We start from the raw sequence: 20,383 nt of genomic DNA on the forward strand, positions 1-20,383 counted from the left end.
AGTTTGAATATCTTGTATCTACTACTACCTACTGACAGTGCAATGTGTGCATTTAGAGTGACATGTCTAAAAAAAAACAACTTAAAAAATACCTCAATTCGCCACTGCAGCAGCTACAATTGTATAAGTTAAGTTCTCTTGGGCACATTACTCTAGTGCAGGGGTGGGCAATCATGTGCCATGGAGGGCCGTGTGTGTGCAGGTTTTCCTTCCAACCAAACACTTTAACAGGTGATTCAACTGATTAACACTCTTCTGTGGCTGAAGGTGTGTTAATCAGTGGAATCACCTGTTAAAGTGTTTGGTTGGAAGGAAAACCTGCATACACACGGCCCTCCATGGCACATGATTGCCCACCCCTGCTCTAGTGTGATCATTCAGCCTGGCTCTGTAGGAATGATTTTGCTTTGTCGTTGCGCTGCTGTATTATAGCAGAACTCATAATCTGTTCAATACTGACATCTGAATTATTTATCATGATTATTCATTGGGGCTGGTTATTGGCAAAGACCTCATAATATATTACATACCATGATACATGGGTCAGGCAAGGATTTTACCACAATATTTTGAGATATAATGGAATATGGATGAGTAAATCATGCATAATTCACTGAAAATCTCAAAATGGAGCTGAAATTACAACTTGCTGTGTCCCACCTGGGTAGTTCAGTAATATTTACATCGCCTGTACCGATATGCAAAATTTCCATTCCATTTCATCAGAACTATATATGCAAAGTTGTAAGTAGTTGTACATATTTCATGTACATAAAGCTGCCATAACATACATGGGTCACAATATGATTTAATCACAGTATGTTGTGGTACAATGTTGATACTATGGTTGGGAATATCATTGAACTATGGTTAAAAAAATGACCATTTATTGAGTTTATTGCACAGCCCTATCAATAATTGTTTTGGGAAATATGTTGGATGGCTTGTTACTCTTCATGAGACTCATGACTCTGAAACTAGCAGAATTGTAATAGCATCAATTTAAAACACAATTGCAATATAATCCTCATTTTATCGCAACTGTCTCAGTTTGCGTTATCTTTAGAAGGCAGTATCCTAATTGGAATCAATAAATTGCACTGCCCTACACTGCTCTGCAAAATCACAAGTTTACAGGGGCTCTTTTATTCTTCCTCTGCGTTTGCCTGTGGCCACATATAAATGATGGCTGTTAGAGGAGTTGATGAAAGAGAACCTGGTCGCAGTTCAGCTTCTCTCTCAAAAACCTGACCCCCTGAAAAGGAAGAGAAATTATTTTTTTCACCTTCTTTAAACTCAACTCTACACCATCCATAATCAATAGTGTTTCACAGTAGTTTACCCATACTTTCATACATCCCCTTGCTTTATGCCTTTGTCTTCCTCTCCAACTCATTTTAAGTGTCTCTCCATGCATATCGCTCTCAATAATGAGTGCCTTATGTGTGCAGTGTTGTGGCAGGATGGCACAATATTTTGTTATCTACCTCCAAGCAGCAGTTAGAGCACCTTGAGCGGCTCAGACTGGTTTAGTACTGTTTTTGTGTGTGTGTGTGTGTGTGTGTGTGTGTGTGTGTGTGTGTGTGTGTGTGTGTGTGTGTGTGTGTGTGTGTGTGTGTGTATACACTATCAGCCCCTGTTTGGGTGTGTTTACATGACAAGGTCTGCGTGTCCGTGCCTTTGATTTTGTATACATGTTTTAAGTGCGTCCCCAGTGTGTGTTTGGGATCTGCAGCTTTCTGGCAGTGCCACAGGAGGGAAGTGTTGGTCTTTGAGCCTGCTCGCCCCCTGCCTCCCTCTCTCCCTGCAACACTACATGATAGATTTTTGTAGGCCCCATCTACTTGTGTTGTCTTTTTTTCTCTCCTTCTATCCTGCTCTACTCATGGCTTCTCCCTTCTTGGGAATATATCTCTGTGAGTGGCTTAAAGAGGCCAGCGCTTAAAGAATTTGTCTTTCAGGTTCAAAGTTAGTTTTATGTAATATCCCTTTCTGCTCAGTATTGAGTTTTCTTGTTTTTATATTGACATGTCATCAAAAAAAGATTGCGAGAGAGATAAAAGGTAAGAATGGAAGCAGAGAATGAGGCAAAGAAATGGAGCAGAGGTGGAACAGAAATGGAAACGAGTTATTTAAGATGGCTTCCCTGCAGGGCACAGAATTATACAAGTCATTTGCTCAGTTATAGTCCCCCCGTCTCTAAACTGTAAGCGCGTCAGACCCCTGTTTCACTTGCACACCTTATGTACTCAGTTTATCTATGCAGCTGTTTCCACCAGTTCTTTGCAGGCTTGCATCTCATGAGCAAATCTCTAACATGACGCACTTACTTACACATAGACTTTTTAATCTTTACAAATCATGCAAATAAGGCACTGAATTAATTTATTGAACTACATTTTTCAGCCTTGCTCGTTTTTATTTTATTGTGCTGTCATTATTTCCTCATTTTAATTACATATCTTTTTTTGAGCAAATGTTCTTGTTGCTATCTGTCCTTTATGGTTTAAATGTTGTTTCCCTAAGTTTGCTTTCACATTGCTTTCTATTTCATTATTTTGAATTTCAAAACCATTGTTTAAATTAACAGTGTAAACCCATTTCTAACAATCACTCCTTGTGCATCAGATGAAAACAAAGATCACTTTTGAGGTTTAATATTTATTCTTTTTAAAGACTTGCAATGTAGACCGACTTATTAGTTTTTTACTAATACATACAATACTAATAATTAATTACTATTTAAAACACAAACACAAAAATCCTACAATAGTGCTGTCTTGAAATAATGACTTAGAGGTAGGAGACAACTTCAGAGTGTTTTGCAAACTTTAATCTTGTCTATTGCAATTCTGTTGGCAGAAATGTAGTAGTGCAGTACCTATTCTGGCAGATAAAATTTTCTTTTTTGAAATGTTAACAGTGTTCCATGTTGGGAAATATGCAGGGTTGCATGTACAAATGAGAGGAATATATAGTGATAAGCAAAGAGGAATTTGTTAGTATGTTTTTTCAGCTCCTCACTCGCAAAATATCACCACAAATCTCTCCACCTTTATTTTTTATTGGACTGGGATGACAAGATGTCCTCAAGCTGGAATCCTGATAGGATTGGTTTACTTAATTTATTGGCTAGTGAGTGTATTGTTGTTTTTCCTTAGCCAGCCTTGTTTCATCTGCTTTGAAGGCAAACACCTTTGCTGGGAAATCTTGTGACCTGCAGAATGTCTGAACTGCCCCTTTCATCTGTCAAATTCAGTATAAATGCACTCTGCTGCATTTGTTTTATAAATGATTTAAAAGCCATCACATTAATGTATTCTGTCCCCAGGCTCACATATTAGGAGACTCTAGCATGCTAGCTGCTAGTTATCATGTAAATGTAGTGAGACGAGCCGGCACGTTTATTGCCGCAGTACTTTGTAGTTCTCCTGCCTAACATATGCACGTTTGGACTGCTGATAGGTGTATGTCAGTATGGCTTCTGGTGGGAGAGGGATGTTTGTGTTTGTGTTTTTCTGTGTGGGTGTGACAATGACCATTTTGACCTGAGGGGCCATACATGTCAGTCCTTGCTGTTTAGGGCACAGAAATGATCAGGGTTAACATATACACAAACAAACAATTCATAGGGGCTATGCTCCGCTGTATCTTTAGATTCAAATGTTGCTACAACCATCAAATGAGTAATTGCTTTTCTCAGGTCATGATCTAGGTTATTTTACTTTTATAGATTATTTAAGCGGGATTTATTGATATTCTGTTGATAGAGTGTTTGATGAATGATGTCTTTGTTTAAATCAGCTTATGAGTGTGGGATAGTGTATTTGTGTGTCGGCAAATGTTCAGCAGCATGAACACAACACATCTGTGTGTACATTATGTGCATGTGTTTGTGTCAGACTGTGTGTTTATCACTGCATTCAGTCTGCATGCTTAATCCTGAGATCATCCCCTATTCATCCTCTCATCCTCCTCACTTACAGCCCTAATCCTGTCATCTCAAGCTCTTTTTTTTCACTCAGCCCTTTATCCATTTATCTCTTTATCCTGTTATCTCCTGCTCACATCCACTGCCCCTGCCCTAACTCTGGCCCAGCTCTCTTCATTTACCCCTTTCCCCCCAATTCCCATCCATCTCATCTTACCCTCCCTTCATCCCTCTGGACCCAATTCTAGCCAGATTCAGCAGATGTCTTAAAGCTTGGCATCAGGGCTTTTTTTCCGCAGAGTTCAGTCCCTCCCATATGTAATCATTGTGCATTCTCATCTCTGCAAATTAAGAGTCTCCCAACAATACAGTGGTGGGAAGTAAGGAAACCGAGCCAGAAGGAAAAGGTGCAATGCAGCGTAATGCAGCTTGATGTTCAGGTAGAGCTTTACTGGAATCAGACCTCCATCTGTGTGAGGAAGGCAGCTGCAGCGGAGAGAGATGAGGAGCCTACCCACGCAGCTATCAGCCTAGCTGTCTTCAGACTGGCCTGCCGACCATTGCTTTTGGACCTGACAGGCTGTCATGCAATAAATAAATCATCCAAAAAAAGCTGCAATGCAGTGGGGGTTGCGTTCAGTTTCCAGGAAGCCAGAGCAGAAGAAATGAGCATCTTCTTCCTTCTTGTTCCTTTCTTCTATGGGTGTATGAGGACACAGCAGCTTTGACTCCATCAGGCGTGGATGGCTAAATGGACGGATGGATGCTTTGATGGAAAGGAGGGACTAAGACTGAGAGGGAGGGAAAGTTTAAAAGAGGGGGGTGGGAACAAGAGGAATCAGTGGTTCGTGTAACGTGAGCAAGTGAATGACAGACGCAGAGCAAAGAGAGGAGACAGAGGAGGAGAGAAGAGACTCGGGCTGTCAGGAAGAGAGAGACAGAAAGGCCCGAGGGGGATCAGAGCAGCAGGGCCAGGGAGATAGAGGACAGGGAGGCAGAGAGTGTCAGGGCAGATAAGACTTGCATACTGGAGAAGTGGAAGACGGGACACGGGTGAAAGAGAAGGAGGAGGAAGAGGGAGTGAACGAGGGAGAATTTGAATATGTGAGACAGACGTGGAAGCTACTGTCAGCTCATGGTATTAGAAGACAGACAGAGGAAAGGAGGAACAGGAGGGGAGACAGAGATCCAGAAGGGACAGGAGAGGAGAAGGAAAACGGCAAGCTGGTCAACAGTTCTTCCTCTAAATCAGACAATGATGGGTCTGTACTACCCAACAATGCTGCTGGTAAGTTGTCTTCCTCAGCTTAAATGCTTTCTCTAAACAACTCTGTGCACATGTTGAGAATTGCCAGATCAGAACTGGAAAATCAAGAGAGCCTATTAATATTTTTTGTTCTTGTAATTAGAATGTTGCATATGTTAGTCTCATAGTCTCTTTTGGTTTGCTGCATCTTGGCCCAGGTAAGGCCTCTTTCAGATAGTTGGCAGGGCATCAGAATAACAACAAGGCTTGTCCCTGCAGCTCTGCTCATTTCACTTTTTAACTCTTTATGCCTAAGAGGCTCCATGCTAATGACTTATTCACACATTGTCATGTCTGTCCTCATGTCCTAGTGCCCTGAGATTCACATGAGTCTTATTGTATGCTTCACAAGGCTTGCAGAGATTCAACATATTATGTTTGTAACTACAGATAGCACTGTTGCATACAGTGTTTATACAGTTGATGTTATGTGCTAGGGTGCTCTCAGAGCATATGGTGGGCGTGTCTGTGCTCTCTGACAGACAGCCTGAGGATGAGAGCTGTGTTCTGGCTCTGTTCTAGCATGTTCTGTCCTGGTCTCTGGTTCCTTTGGGCCTGGGGGTGAGGAAGGGAGTGAAGGGGGGAGGTTGTTAAATGAGGTAGTAAATGTTGCTTTAATTACCTTTATTATCGTCTATATACAGTCAGTGGGTATGTCATGTTGTAACAAAGATATTTTGTGTGTGTGTGTGTGTGCGTGTGTGTGTTTGTGCGCGCGTGCGCGGACACACAATTGTGCCATTGCACCTGTCTCCATCAATCCCAGACAGATGAATTTTAAACTTCATGGACAGCTTAGATGACAGTTGTTAACAGTGAACCACTTGACATCCTCTGTGCACCCATATGCCTACACACAAACAAATTACATATATTTATATGTATATGCGTTTATTTATACGTGTGTGTGTGTATATATGTATATACATACGTATATATTTATATATATGTATATATGTAGTATAATTAAATATATAATTAAGTTTCAAAGATGGTTTAAAATACACACGTAGCGGATCAAGGATTATTTGACGACTCCTCTTCTTTTGACATAAAATTTACACTGCTGCACTCCCGTTGGGTCTGGACAGGCCATCAGGAGCATGAAGAGTTGTCTCGGAGGACTGACCTGGTAAATTGGGTAGCATGGTGGGCAATTGAAATGAGGTGACCAAGCAGGCACAGGCACCTGCAGTAATTATGTTATTCAAACATAATATGAATGCATAAAAAGCAGCGCTTGAAGATGGATGGTTGTTGAGAGAAAGAGAGGAGAAAAGTAAATTTAAACCGGGATATTTTGGTATGAAAAAGCTATGCTAATTTGGCTAACATTAATGCTGCATCATCGTCCCCCTGTAAATACAAGAAAATTTGCACCCCTTCTCTTTTGCTGAATTACCCAAAAATTATTCATTATAGTGAGATGCAGAGCAAAAATGAAACAGCATGACCAGAGAATTCCAATAGCTTGTTGCAGCGCTAGACTGCGAACAAACTTCTTTGCGTACATGAATCCATTGCTTGTTTATTTTACTTCACTAACATAGCATTTCTCGCCCCCACCTGTTTTGCCATTGTCTCTTGGTTTGTGTTTGTGTGATGTGCATGTTGAGTAAGTGGTTATATTGTATCTTTCTATGTTTTGCTCAGGAGTTTGCGCATGGTGTTTTATTTTGAAAAATTACCAGATTCATGATGTCATTTGTGTGGGGACTTCCTGTCTGGCTCAATCTGCTCTGTACAGATTAACAAGCTGTCTGTCTGTCTAAAATAGACTCACTGAAAATTGGTGGTGGTGAAAATTGCAGCATAGACAAAAATGGCAGTGATCGGCTGCTGTAGCGCTGCCATTGTGTGGCCATTTTTGCCTCAGCGCGTGCACATACTGTACGTTGCAGCCCTGGCATCATCACAATGCTAATCATGGTCATCAGGTAAAATATTTTTAGCACAAGTGCCTGTGAGCCCTTAGTTGTCTGTGTGATAAAATGCTAGCAGGAAATATAATTTTTAAGTTACATCAAATTTAATTATAGCTTCAATCTGCATACAGCTGTGCACCTCCACATGCTTGAATTTTAGAATAACTCATGAATATCAAGAGAGCACATATCAGAAGATAGAGAGGAACAACAGCTTTGTAACGGTGGACTATATGCAGGCCTTTACTGCATTACTGTGTTTAGATGACATAATGATACTTATGATAAACTCTCAGACTGGTCTCAAGCTTTTAATTTTCAAACCCAGGTGGAAACTCCCTCCTAGACTCAAAAATACCTCTATTTCCATAATGGGCATACTTTTTCTCCATGTCCTTTCATGTGTTTCTCCTGGTTTTCCCTCTGTTTGTCCCTTAGACACCCCCCCCCCCCCCCCCCCCATTTTTTCCCCCCACAGGCTAGAGCAGCTGTAGGCTAAACACATTATTCTCCTTCAAAGGGAGGGTTAGTTCCATGTGGGAGTGATCTTTAAAGGTGTCAAAACACCAGTCACACTAACCTCTGTAAAATTTACGTCACTGCCTTCTATTTTGGGGGACACACCTCTACAACATTCACGTTGGATAACAGTTAGTATTAAATCCTTGGCGCTAATGTAAGTCACCACTCACATTACAATGTTGTCATTTTCAGTCTGCTGAGCTGCGTCTACACATGGCTAAACTTGTCAGATCAAAGAGTCCAAGCTAGACTTTTAATTGTTTTCATTTCATTGACAAGAAAATTCTATACAAATTGTGAAAATTTCACTAAAAAGGAAATGCCCATTACATTAGGTGTGTATCCGTCTACTAGTCTGGAACTAGTAAAATGGGCAGCACAATGCCACTGAAAGATGGCATTGTAGGCAATGGTGCGCATGGTAGTGACTGTAACAGAGTAGAAGAAGAAAAGCCATCAGAGTAAACAGTAATTGGGAGTTCATATTTGAGGATTTACATTTGGCTGGAGAAGCTGTAATTGCTTTTATGTACCAGTTTTATTGGACATGTTGCATGCTGTTGAGAGATGAATACAAATAGTTGTGGAAACAGCTGGCTTGTTGGTTTTACTACATCAGTCAGAGTTAATTCAAAAACTAGTTTCCATCTCACATTTTTCATATTAACCTTTGTTCTGTGAAAGAGGGAAACCACCTCAAGAGCAGCTACAAACATTTTTTTTGCCAAATGGAGGAGGTGTTTTTTCGTGTTTTGCTGTGTCCATCAACCCTTTCTATAGTGCTACCTCAAATTTCAAATCAAAACGCGCTCAGGTAGGGGTGCGGTCTACTGTGTTGCCCTACCAATAAGAGGGCACTGATTTGGTTCACTGCGTTACTTTATCAGGGAACTGGAAGCATTGCTTCTCATTGTCAGGTGAAAAGATGAAGCTGACAACTCCGCATTTGATTGGAGATGCACGCGATAGCTCATGGTGCTTCCCAGAGGGGGCAGAGCAATGATCAGGACAACTTGGGAGGGGGAACTGGCAATGTCTGATATGGGAGCTAAAGACAAAAGAAAGTTTAAAACATGAAAAATATACATAAAGATGCATTGGCATATATGAGACCTACGTTTTGTTGTTACATTTATTGGACTGCAAAGACTTGCTGGTTCTGTATTCTTGCTAATCTCCCATTGCATCTACAAGAGGGATGCACAATAAGGATGGCTCTTAGTTTTTGGTAGTTGATGTTGCAGTTTGTGTTGTTCAAGTAAAAGAAAGTGAAGCCAGAAAAGTAGACAGACTATTGTGTAATCTGCTTTGTTCAGTCACTTTGGAATCTCAAAAAATAAGCAGCCAGCTATTGAAACAAATGTCATCAGTGCAATACAGGTGAGGTCATGCATGGTCTGTCTGTTCTGAAAATGATTTCAACACTGGATGTCTGTATTCTGCTTTTGCTGCAAGAACTGACACTCACAAAATGTGGGATAGCCTGTGTTTTCAAGATTACAACGGATTAGTGAATGTCTTGCTTTTAATTTCCCACATAAAAACATTTTACTTCGGCTAATTGAAGAAAACACTTCTATTTTCCCCTCTTTCCATTTTTCTGTGTAAATTTTGATTTTCAGTGAAGTTACATCATCTTTGCACAGCGTTAAGCCCACAAGGAATGGTGTCAAGCCAAGCTGCTTTTACACTTGATGGGTTTCCTGCCATGTGTGTCCATGTGTGTCCAGTCTAACTTGCATTGAAGTGTATTATTGGCAGAGGTTTATTTTCAGTATCAAAATCCTGGTGGGATACTTGTTTACTACTCAAGGACTCTCTAAATTGACGGCTTTTGTGCACATCAGTCGTTTCTTTGACCTGTTTTCTCCTTCAAGGCTGAAATATGGCACAGCATCTCTGTGAGTGGAAGTTCTTTTTTGGCATGATGCTATGTTTGAGCTTTATTTGAAAATGTGTTTCTATCTCCCTTTAAGAGCACCAACTTTTTTAAAGGCATAAACCACCTTAAGCAAGCAGAAAAACATTTTTTCACTGAAATTTTTTTCTGTTTTTTCTTTTTTTTCTTTTACCCTGTCCCTTGACCTTCTGTAAAGTGATAAAAGATTTGCATTAAGATACTATTTAGGAGCAGGTGCCCGACTCCTCCACCTCCCAAATTTATCTGCACAACACTCTGCATGGTTAGCTACTATAGAGTGTCACCCCCCGAAGGGATTTACAAGGGATCCACACCCAAGTCCAGTGTGTATGTCAGGTACTGCACACTAGGGGTGTAAGAAAATATTGATACACTGAAATATTGCAGTATTTCATTTCATGATACGGTTTTGATATTCAAAAGTACTGTATCGATTTTCAATGAGCAATTTACATGTAAACATACATGGCAGTGGTTCACTTTGCATTTGCATGTTGCATTTAAAATTCCCACACCAGATTACTTAACCGATTCTTACCTTAGGGTGGACTGTTCTACCACTGCCTGTACAGCCATGTTTATTCTGTCCAACACTAATGCTGCTCTAACTGCCATTGCCTGAGGCTTTAAGCAGGGTTGAGGGGTGAAAACACAGCACATTTCACACATATAGCGAAGTGCTTTACAGGCAATGCAGTGCAGTCGAGCCCTAAATGTATGCAGTATACTTCTGCATGATAAGCAGCACTGTAGCACTGTAACTCTGTACACACTGTACCCTTGTTTAGACTGCAGCAGAAATCACTACTGCTGTTTTTAAAATACACTTAAAGCGTTGCTGTCACCAATATGTAAACGTCTCACCTGGATTCCTCTGCTTAGTTGGAAATGCCAGATATTTCTTAACAGTTTTTTTTCTTTTGAATTAACCTTTTAAAAGCTATGCTGGCATTTCATACACACACATATCTAGATATAGATAGATAAACTTTATTTATTTATTTATTTAAAAACTAATCCGATTAATCGCATCGTTGTCCATAAATAACTCACGATTAATCACATATTTTTTAATCTGCTCTAAATCTACCTTAAACTGATATTTTTCATTTTTTTAATTTACCGTATCAACATGGGAGTAGGCAAATAGTTGCTTTCTGCAAATGCAGCATGTTTATTAGTGTTGGAGCAATGTATTGTCCAGAAGTACAAACAAAACAAAACATCCATCCATCCATCCATCCATTTTCTCCCTCTTATTCTGTTAAGGGTGGTGGGGCTGGAGTCTATCCCAGCATCTACGGATGAGAGGCGGGGTACACCCTGGACAGGTCGCCAGTCCATCGCAGGGTCAACACATATAGACAGACAACTATTCACACTCACATTCATACCTACGGTCAATTTAGAGTATAGAAGAGACAGAATAAATTAAATTAAAAACAATGAATAAAGTGTGCATTAAACGGGGGACAGTGCAACACAGAACAGGACTCAAATGATATAGTGGGGATGTTGCGGCGCCGTCGTGCCAAACAATCCAGCGTGGTTTGTTTTATGCCAGAAGGGAGCAGAGGGCCCTCTGCATCAGCTGTATGCTTCGCGGACAAGTGATTCTTAAGATTGCTCGTACTCTGGTGGACACAAATTCAGCTTTACAGTGTATGCATATCACTTTTTTCCTGTTGAGACTGTCATCTGGCAGGGCTTTGAAGTTGAACTGTCCATTTAAAACTGACGTATTATTTTCCATGTTAGTCCTACCTTAACGCTCATCTGCTCTCAGTTTTTTTGTTTTTTGTTTTTTTTTTTGTTTACAAGCTGCAGCCGGCTGCATCTCGCGTGTGTGACGAGTGGTGGTGCGTTCACTTCGGTTTTTTTCCGCGAACTACAGCAAGGTCACAGGGTCAAAAAGCACCCGAACAACCTGATATTTGTTTTTATTTTTAATGAATCCATTTCTGCACATGATTTGGTGTGCTGTAGTTTATCACAAGACTCCTATTCAGGCCATTTTCTTTAACCACAGAAAAATGCCCGGGAGTAGGATTATGGTAATGTCGCTAATCAGAGCAGTCAAGAACAGACAAGTTGAATGTCATAGATCTCGGCACAGAGCTGCTGACAAAGCCTAGTCTTAATTTATGTATTAGGGGTGTGCAAAAGACTCTGTTCACATTACAATTGGGATAGGATTCTATCCATACTTGCCCAAGAGGGGAAACTCTTTTAACTAAATACTTTAATGCACATTTGAAAGTCTACAGAACGAAGGCCAAAAAAACAAGAAGAAAGTGGGGAGTCAAAAGTTGTGGCATTAAGTTAGAAGCTACTAAATGTCTTCAAATTTGTCAAGTAAGTTTCTCAGTCAAAAATGACTGTGAGTGCTGCGCATCAATATTGCAATATCGGGATTCATTCACTTACTGTTTTTGTTAAAGTAAATTTTTTATCACTACCAATGCTAAATGGATTTAAATTTTACAGGCTTGTAACTGTGTTGATTTGAGTTTATAGCAGCAATGCTGTGAATGGAACCATATCGGATATGTGTAACACTCTGGGTTGGCAGAGACTTGATTGTTTTTATGAACAGCTCTTAAAATATTAGTCAAATATCAGATTGTGTGTGTGTGTGTGTGTGTGTGTATATGAGTAAATGTTTATGTGTGTGTGTGTGTGTATATAATCTGTTTTTATTTCATGTTATTTTATTTGTTGAATCAATAATATTCTTTTAATCAAACTAACATTATTTGGAAATTTTTAGAATCATTCACCCTTGAAAGGTGTATAAGATTCTTGTTGTTCATGTTGCTTTATTTAACTCTCTGTTTTGAGGGAAATCTGGTGAACTATTGGTTTACCTCAGGGACAACTGTGAAATCTGATTGGCTCACTGTCAGGAAGCAGACGAGAGCTTCAGTAGAGAGGCAACCATATAAGGAGATGGGGCAGTGGCTTGTTCTTTTGATGGACATGGCAGTTCAGTAGAGGTTTTTTGACTGACTTTAGGGGCGGGTGTCGGCAGTTTTGAAGAAAGAAAAAATCTCCCTCTGGCTTTCATCAAGCGTGGCAGGCAAGAACGAATAGGGAAGGGGGGGTGAACGGAGGCATACGTACTTATCCAACCACTGAGAAAGAAAGGAGACAGAGTGTAGAGGGAGAAGAAGCTGTAAAAAGTATTTCTACCTTCCACTAGGCAACTTTGCAAGACGGTAGATGGTTTCATAGACAAATGGCCATGAATTTGTATGATTGATGATTTAAATGCAGCAGCATCACCACTCAGATTCAGATTTAAGCGGGTGTGTTGTTTACTTTCGGGGGTTAGACTAAGTCAGCAGACAGAGCATAGACGCAGGCTTGAAAGGCTTCTTCTCCCCCTCAACTGCTCCGTTTATGGAAAAACATATGGTGTCGCAGGTAACACAACCGCTGTGTGTGTGTGCATGAGGTGAGAGTGAATCGGTATTAATGACTCGTTCTGACTCCAGATGGTCTGTGCTTTGTATCATCAGCTCGTTGATTAAAAACTTGTATTGATGTAACCTGTTTTTTCTGCATTGCCTCTCCATGTGGTTTTATCACAGATCTTGCAATCTGAGAACTCTTTGTTGAATGTTTCTTTTGAGACAACTCTAATGGAGTGTGTCCGTGTTTTCCCATCATCCCCTATTCCCCTCCTATGAGCCTCCCTCCCTCCCGCTTTTCTTTTTCCATTATTTCTTTTTTCCTAGCTCCCCCTCTAGTTTGGACTATATGATGCTGCCATGTAGGGCAGTGCTGCTGCGCCTCAGTCAGCAGGTCAGGAATGCCTGCATGGTCACAATCTCAATATTAATCCACGGCAAACTATCTTCTCACCATCTATGAGTTTATTCACTCTTCTATCTAAAATTCATTTTGTTTTGGTTGTCTAACATGAGTTAGACAACCAAAAAAACAAACACCCTAAAATACTGTGAATATCATAATACCTTCAATTGTGTTTTTATGTGGTGTGATATGGAGCTCCTACAATCAAAGACAGAATAGATTAAGCTTTTATACACAGTGAGCTGTTTCATCATCGCATTAAAGCAATAAATGGTCAGTGTTTATCCAGGAGGCTTGGTTTACCCTTCTTGACCGTCTTCTACTGTCTTACTCTCTCTTTTTCACCCTTGCTGTGTATTTTTGGTGTACGTGACTTAGCCCTGCACTCGGATGTGCCTATAGGGCACACCTTATAGTTGCTGAGTACAGGCTACTGCATGTTTGTGAGCTCACATGCTGTAACAAGTAGGCTGAGTTTGATTTTCAATAGTATATCCTCTCTCATTTTTGATGTGTTCTCTTGTATCATCACATGACAGAAAGTGCAAAACCGCTTTGAAACATTTCCCTTTAAAATACATTTTTCCATTGAGATTGGTAAGACAAGGAGGCATTTTTATCTTGTCTTTGGAGTATTCAGCCTTCCCTCCTATCTGTTGGCCCAGAACAGAGATGCTGTCTGTCCTACAGATGGTCTGTAGCCTCAGCTGGCTGTTAGTCACCAGCATAGCCAGAGAGCAGTAAGGCTAAAGGCTACAGGGCAGAGACAGGAGGCCCAGCTCATTTGCTTTGGAGCAACACATCTTAGTCATTCTAATTAAAAAGGCTGTCTGGAGACCAAGTGTTCCTAGGCGTCACCCAGTCCACAGCAGACACCAGGCCAGTGGTGGACGGTATTGGATGTGGTGTGTCAACAATAGCCATGACCTAACATTCAGTTCCTTTTAAAAACCATCTTTCTACCTATTACCAAACTCCATTCATTCCTCTCCTTTCACTATCTCACCTGTTCTTTTTCTCTTTCTTTATAGTAAAGGAGTTACATTTATTTCAACATGTCCTTGACTGTGTGAAATAACCGAAGTAAGTAATATTGCAGTCACTGCACACAAAAGATAAAGTGACTGCACCAGAGCTGCAGCTATAAAGAATCTGTGGATGATACTGCTGCTGATGCATTTGTAACCACGCCGAGAAAAGGGACCCGAGGAAACAAAGTCCCAGCTGATACACAGTTAATCTGAATTATAGATGGCCCTTGAAACACAAAGAGAAAAGTATTCACACAATTCAACCATAGCTGTAAATACATCATGGTTAACATGTTGTGGTTAATATCTGTCTCTTTGTGTGTCCATCGATCCAATAAGCAGTTTTGAATCTAAAACTGTGCATTGAATTTTCCGACTCTTAATAATAAATGTGTTTGCTGTAAATATTTCATGGTCGGCTGACTGAAAACACATGGCTGTCAGAGATATGCAGGTATGTGTGTGTGTGTGTGTGTGTGGGGGGGGGTGTTTAGAGGTGGGATCTTAACCCTGTCTTTCTCCCTTCAACAGTTTATTGAGAGTGTATGTTGAACTGTCTTCTCTTCTCTCACCTCCTTCAACTTCCACAGGGCTCTCAGGATTCAACAGGAGGACAGGAAGGTTTGGTGGCCCCACCCTTCACAGCGTTCCCTCCTCCACCCCCTCCCCAAAACGGACTACCAGGGACAGAGTTTGGCCCTGGGGCTATGTTTGGTGCTGCGGGCCAAGGTGCTGCAGAGTTAGGGGCTGGCTCGAATGGAGTCACCACCACCACGACCACCACCACCAACAACGTAAGCACTGTGGTGACAAAGCTTCCACCAATAGTTGATTTAACTACATCTATTTTCAAAAGCGAATTTATTATGAATATATTCAGAAAATCATATTATGAATATGTGGAATACATAGTGCAACACTTAATAATATATAATAAACTTCTTAAAGTAATTTAAATTTGGGCAGCACATGATAACAACAACACTGAACACAGCTAACTCTATTTTTTAATTTGTGCTGCCACTAATGCATTTTTCTTCACCTCCACAACCCTTCCTCTGTCCTCTCACCAACCACAGATAAAGACAGATGAGCCATCCCAGGGTGAGGCTGGGGTGCAGTGTGGTGCAGGGACTCCAGGAGCAGGGGGTTCTGCAGGAGACTCCACAGAGGCCAAAGGGACCCCCAAACGACTCCATGTTTCGAATATCCCCTTCCGCTTTCGTGACCCCGATCTCAGGCAGATGTTTGGGGTAAGAAACTGGAAGAGTTGTGTGGCCTTGTTTTTAATAGGATCTATAAATTAGTCTGGACCCCTCTGCAGAGGGGCCGATGAGATTTAGGTGGGGTTTAGAGGCAGACAAAAAAAGTCAAACTTGCACAAAGGAAAGACAGTCATGGGTGTTGTCTTGTTGCATGAGAGAGCAGTTGGCTATATGTGTCAGTGTGTTAGCCTGAGTGATGAAGAAGAGGGAAAGAAAGATGATGAAATATGCAAATGTCTTTTGGTATAATAGTGACCCCTAGTGCAAGACGGTTGAAATTCACACAATGCAGGAACCTTTTGAAGTTGCGGGAATGCTACTCAAAAACAGTGGTTCCTGACCTTTTCAGTACAGACACTCAAAATTATGTCCGTCATCACTCTGACCCCAACTATCTCCGGGGTTGGTTGACATGCACAAATGTTGCAAGCACCCACACAGACCAGTAGACCTATTCATCCACAGCAAAGTTTAAATTAAACTAAGTTTAAATTTTAAAATCCACTTGCTAGCTTTATAGTAGTTATAGTACCATTTTCTATCTTTAGAAATGTTTGAGGCCTTCATAACAACAATATTTAAATGTTATTCCGTATCTGGGAGTCATCTTCTCAAGCCCCATCTGTGTCTAGCGACCAACTCTTTGGGAACCCCAACTCTAAAGACTAAAATCCAAACCAATTTTCCACTGGCAAATCAAAGATATTAAGAAATGTAGGAAATGTTTCTTTTCTTGTGTCATTTTATTTACTACTCTCCTCAAATTTCTTTTCAGCAATTTGGAAAGATTCTGGATGTAGAAATCATTTTCAATGAGAGGGGCTCAAAGGTAAGTTAACATTTCATCATTTCCCTCTGCTGAAATAATGCATCGCTCCTCTACAGCTCCTCTGTAAATGTGACATTGTGGCATGGTACTGATTTTTATGCTTAAGTTTAATCTTATAGATACGTAGATGTACAGCATAGATAAAGATAGAAAACAGTTCAGGAAGGTTAAGACTTCAATCTTCCGAGAGTTATGAGAGATACAAGAGGTACACTCTGAAGGGCTGCAACATTGACATTTTTTTTCCAGGCCTTCTTCAAAAGTTAGCATCACCATTCATCATCAAAAAACGAATGGAATTTTAATTGTTTGCTCACTGCAGAAAATTAGCTTGGTGGCTCGTGAAAGTTGATGAGACTTCCATGTTTGGTTCAGCGTGAAAATTTCCACAAATAGACACCACTTTTATGATTTTTGAAGTGAAGTACAATTGTTGGAAATACAAAGCTTTTGCGCTCCGAACTTCAATATCACCACAACTAGCTTTGTATGTCTTGTGTGTTCGGCTTGTGCAACTGCTTATGCGGTGTCGATTAGGCACTTGTTAGCTATTTCTGTTTTTAGTGGTTGAAATGGGTTAGGTTAAGAGTTATGGTTAGGGTTAGTACTAGGGTACTAGGGTTAATACTATATAAGCCAGTTTTCACAACACACCCTTTTTAAGGCATTTAATTGAAAACCCATGCATTCCTGTGCCACACAAGAGGAGCAAAAAGTTCCCAATTGCCATCAGGCTTTACTTCTAGCCTTTAAGACTAAACTGAGGGTAATTTAATAAAGTATATAAGAACAGTTTTTTTGTTCTATTTTGCAAATGAGGTCCAATGTTCTGAAAACACAGAGTTAAAGATTAAACAATATCAGAAGGCACCCAAAGGTCTATAAAAGACGTTTTGTAGTGTCAGCCTTGGATTCAAAGACTCTTTTCTCCTTCACCATAATTCCTAATGCTGTGACCCTCAATCTTTGTCAACCTCTTTAACTTCTGATGTGTGCCACAGGGTTTTGGATTTGTGACATTTGAAAACAGCGCAGACGCAGAGAAAGCCAGGGAAAAGCTCCATGGCACATTGGTGGAAGGTCGTAAGATTGAGGTAATATTCCCCTCTGTCTCCAGTGCTCTCCTCTGTCTTCTTCCTGTGCTCCCATTATAATTCCGTTTGAAACTTTCACTGCTAGCTAGCTCCCATCCTTCCTTTAGTGATATGCTCTGATGCAACCCATTTGTATCCCACTGCCTGGTCCCCTGCAACAATATGTTATAATTTTTAGATCTCAAAAGACTAATTTCCTTCTTTTTCGTGTTTGTTGTGTTTTTATTTTTATTTATTTTTTTTTGGTGGGAATGATTGGGGGTGCAAGAACACTGCATAAGGCATGCTGGGTACATTTGCTCTGCAGTATTTTTTTTCCACATCAAGCTGTTGCCTCTTCAGCTTTTTCCTCCACTGATGTGCAACTTGTCGCCACACTGATATTACAACATCTTCAGCAACAATGAATGTGTAGTTGGCACCGGGGGGCACGAGAGGAACGCAGTGAAAGGATGATGCATGGCAGATTGCTGTCAGATGCTCTTATTTTCCTCCCTAGTGTATAAATCCTTCTGTGTTCCCCTCGCCCACCGCTGTGGCTAAGTGGTTGTGACAAGCTTATGGCTCCTGGTGCAACAGCAGCATGCTGGGAATCACAGCTGCACTGATGCATGTTCACTTTATGGAAGTTTTGATTCCTGCCGAAGAGCTGTACACTTGGGATTTTATGAGAACTCAATGTGCGTTCAAGTCTTTCATTTTGATTTTTAATGAGTGTTGTTTATATGTGTAACTGAAGCATGTTGTACTGCAGTATTCAATTGTCCATTTTTTATTCTGTAGTCTGCAATGTGGTCGGGAATGAAATATAGCCACCTGCACCCCACCCACTGGCACAACACACTGTCAGCTCTGTCTTCTGATGGATACTGATGGAGTCTAATTAACCTGCATCAGTTGTCCCCTGCATTGCTTTCAGCGTATTCACTGTGCCTCTACCAACGTTTTGCATGACATTGGCCACTTATTAATCAGTAAGCAGTTTGTCTTATCTCCACTCTGCATGCACTTTTCCTCAGAAGTTGTGTTGGGCTGCAGTGAGTCATGAATCAGCAGCATGGTGGGCCAGCAGCAGGGCTCCAGTGTGTTTCCCTCTTTCTGTTCGTGTATGGTGCATGGGCTTGAAGAGACAAAGGGCTGGCGCAGGACAACCCATGGATTTGTGTTTATACATTCCTTAGTTTGAGGAGAAAGCGCTGGACACTTCTATTTGAGGCAATGTTATCTGGCTTCTTCCTTGCAGATGTTACTGCAGTAATGCTTCCTTTAATTGGTCATCATTTCAGAGTTTGTTGAGATAATCATGTATGTTATAATTCAGAAACTCTGAAATATAGGCCCCTGTTTGTATTTACTGTGTGACTCTGCAGTTCAGTGCTATCCACTGGCATGGGTTTAGTTGATGAAGCCTAAGTGTGCATGGTTACTAGTTTGATTCAGAGCTATGTAGCCTAACTGACTGCAGATATTTGGATGATTTTTCTTGCATGTTTGATCTGTACAGTTATTTTTTTTAAATTAGTTTGATGGTGGATTCCTCCTTTACTTGTTCAGTTAGCATGAAAGTTGCACCCAGGTGGCTCAGTCTTTTTCTGCTCATTGCAACAAGGTTGAATAGCTTAATTCTTGCATTTGTGAGGGATTTTTGTTTTTGAGTGCGTGTTTTTGAGAATTTCTGGTGGTGCATGAATTGAAGTTAGTTAGTAGTTACACACAGTGTGCATGTATGTAGCCTACATGAAATAGAAAGAGAATTGTTGTTTTACAGTTTATACTCTACCTCTCTTTGTCTGGAATAAAACTCTGCGCTTTGAAGAGGTCAGTTTCCTGTGTGCTTCCAATGTATCCATGTAAGTGGCCCAACTACAGTTGACTTTGTCTCCATCTGCTTTTCTGTGATCTCATCCCATCATCATTGTATTCTATATATAGAGTCCTCTAAGCCTATATATAGGTTTGACAGTCTGTATCTTTGTATGCATTCACAAACACACACACACCCGCACAGGTCAGTGCATCTCCCTGATCCATGGCTGTCCTGTGATTGTTTCTCTGCCTGATGTTAACATGAATGATGAAGTAATGCTGTTTTCACTGATTTGTTTGAGGTGAGGCTGGCGCATAGAACCAGTGTAGACCTCAAAAATATCCAAATTAAGACATCCAGACTCTTGCTGATCCACTGATTACATCACTTCAATCAGTACTCATTTGACTGGCAATTAGTGTCTGATTCATCAAAAAGTGGCAATCTGATAATCCTTAAAAAAAAAAAAACTAAGACATAACTCCTACAGTCTATATTTTAAATCCAGGACACGTGGTTTTCTCATTAAATGATATCCTCTTTTATTGTCTGTAACAGCGACAGCTATATGTAAATTCCCCATACCGCCATCTTCTGGCATTATTATGTAGCTTATTCTAGTCGTTCCAAACTACTTGATGGGAACAATGTGCATTTCCTTTTTTATTTTTACATATCCACCACTTGTTTGAAAGTTACTTGACAATGAAATGGAAACACAATTACTGTAGTGCACTAGAGAGTTAATTTTGTCAGCAGCAATGTATTTACATCAGTGCATGCCCATGGGAAACAGTTCTGGCTGCAGCGTGTAGCAACTCACACCCCCTTTCAGTATGTGTGGGAGCAGATGGATGGATGTTATGATACCAACTTTTTTTTTTTTTTTTTACCTCATTAATCACAGACAATAATATGTTTGAGCAGGAGTCA

At 40.6% G+C, this 20,383-nt stretch overlaps 1 protein-coding gene across 4 annotated transcripts in view; it reads left to right on the forward strand.

Annotated features, from left to right (window-relative positions):
• The window catches only part of LOC147245534 (RNA binding protein fox-1 homolog 2-like), a 56,384-nt gene that overhangs the window by 13,988 nt on the left and 22,013 nt on the right, over window positions 1-20,383 (forward strand). For 3 of the 4 annotated variants that reach the window (XR_015109936.1, XM_086183928.1, XM_086183930.1), the window contains exons 3-6: window positions 15,046-15,249; window positions 15,535-15,708; window positions 16,496-16,549; window positions 17,551-17,643. Coding sequence is in view for 3 of the 4 variants with exons in the window: in XM_086183928.1 (XP_086040054.1) it covers window positions 15,046-15,249; window positions 15,535-15,708; window positions 16,496-16,549; window positions 17,551-17,643 (525 nt within the window). In the remaining variant the exon portion in view is untranslated. Of the gene's footprint in view, window positions 1-4,580; window positions 5,220-15,045; window positions 15,250-15,534; window positions 15,709-16,495; window positions 16,550-17,550; window positions 17,644-20,383 lie in introns of those variants that run through there. The other variant, XM_086183929.1, reaches the window with a different exon arrangement.

This window comes from Aulostomus chinensis, chromosome 18 (assembly GCF_037954235.1).
Source record: "Aulostomus chinensis isolate RoL2024-O1b breed Wild chromosome 18, RoL_Achi_v1.0, whole genome shotgun sequence".
NCBI classification, from domain to species: Eukaryota; Metazoa; Chordata; class Actinopteri; order Syngnathiformes; family Aulostomidae; genus Aulostomus; species Aulostomus chinensis.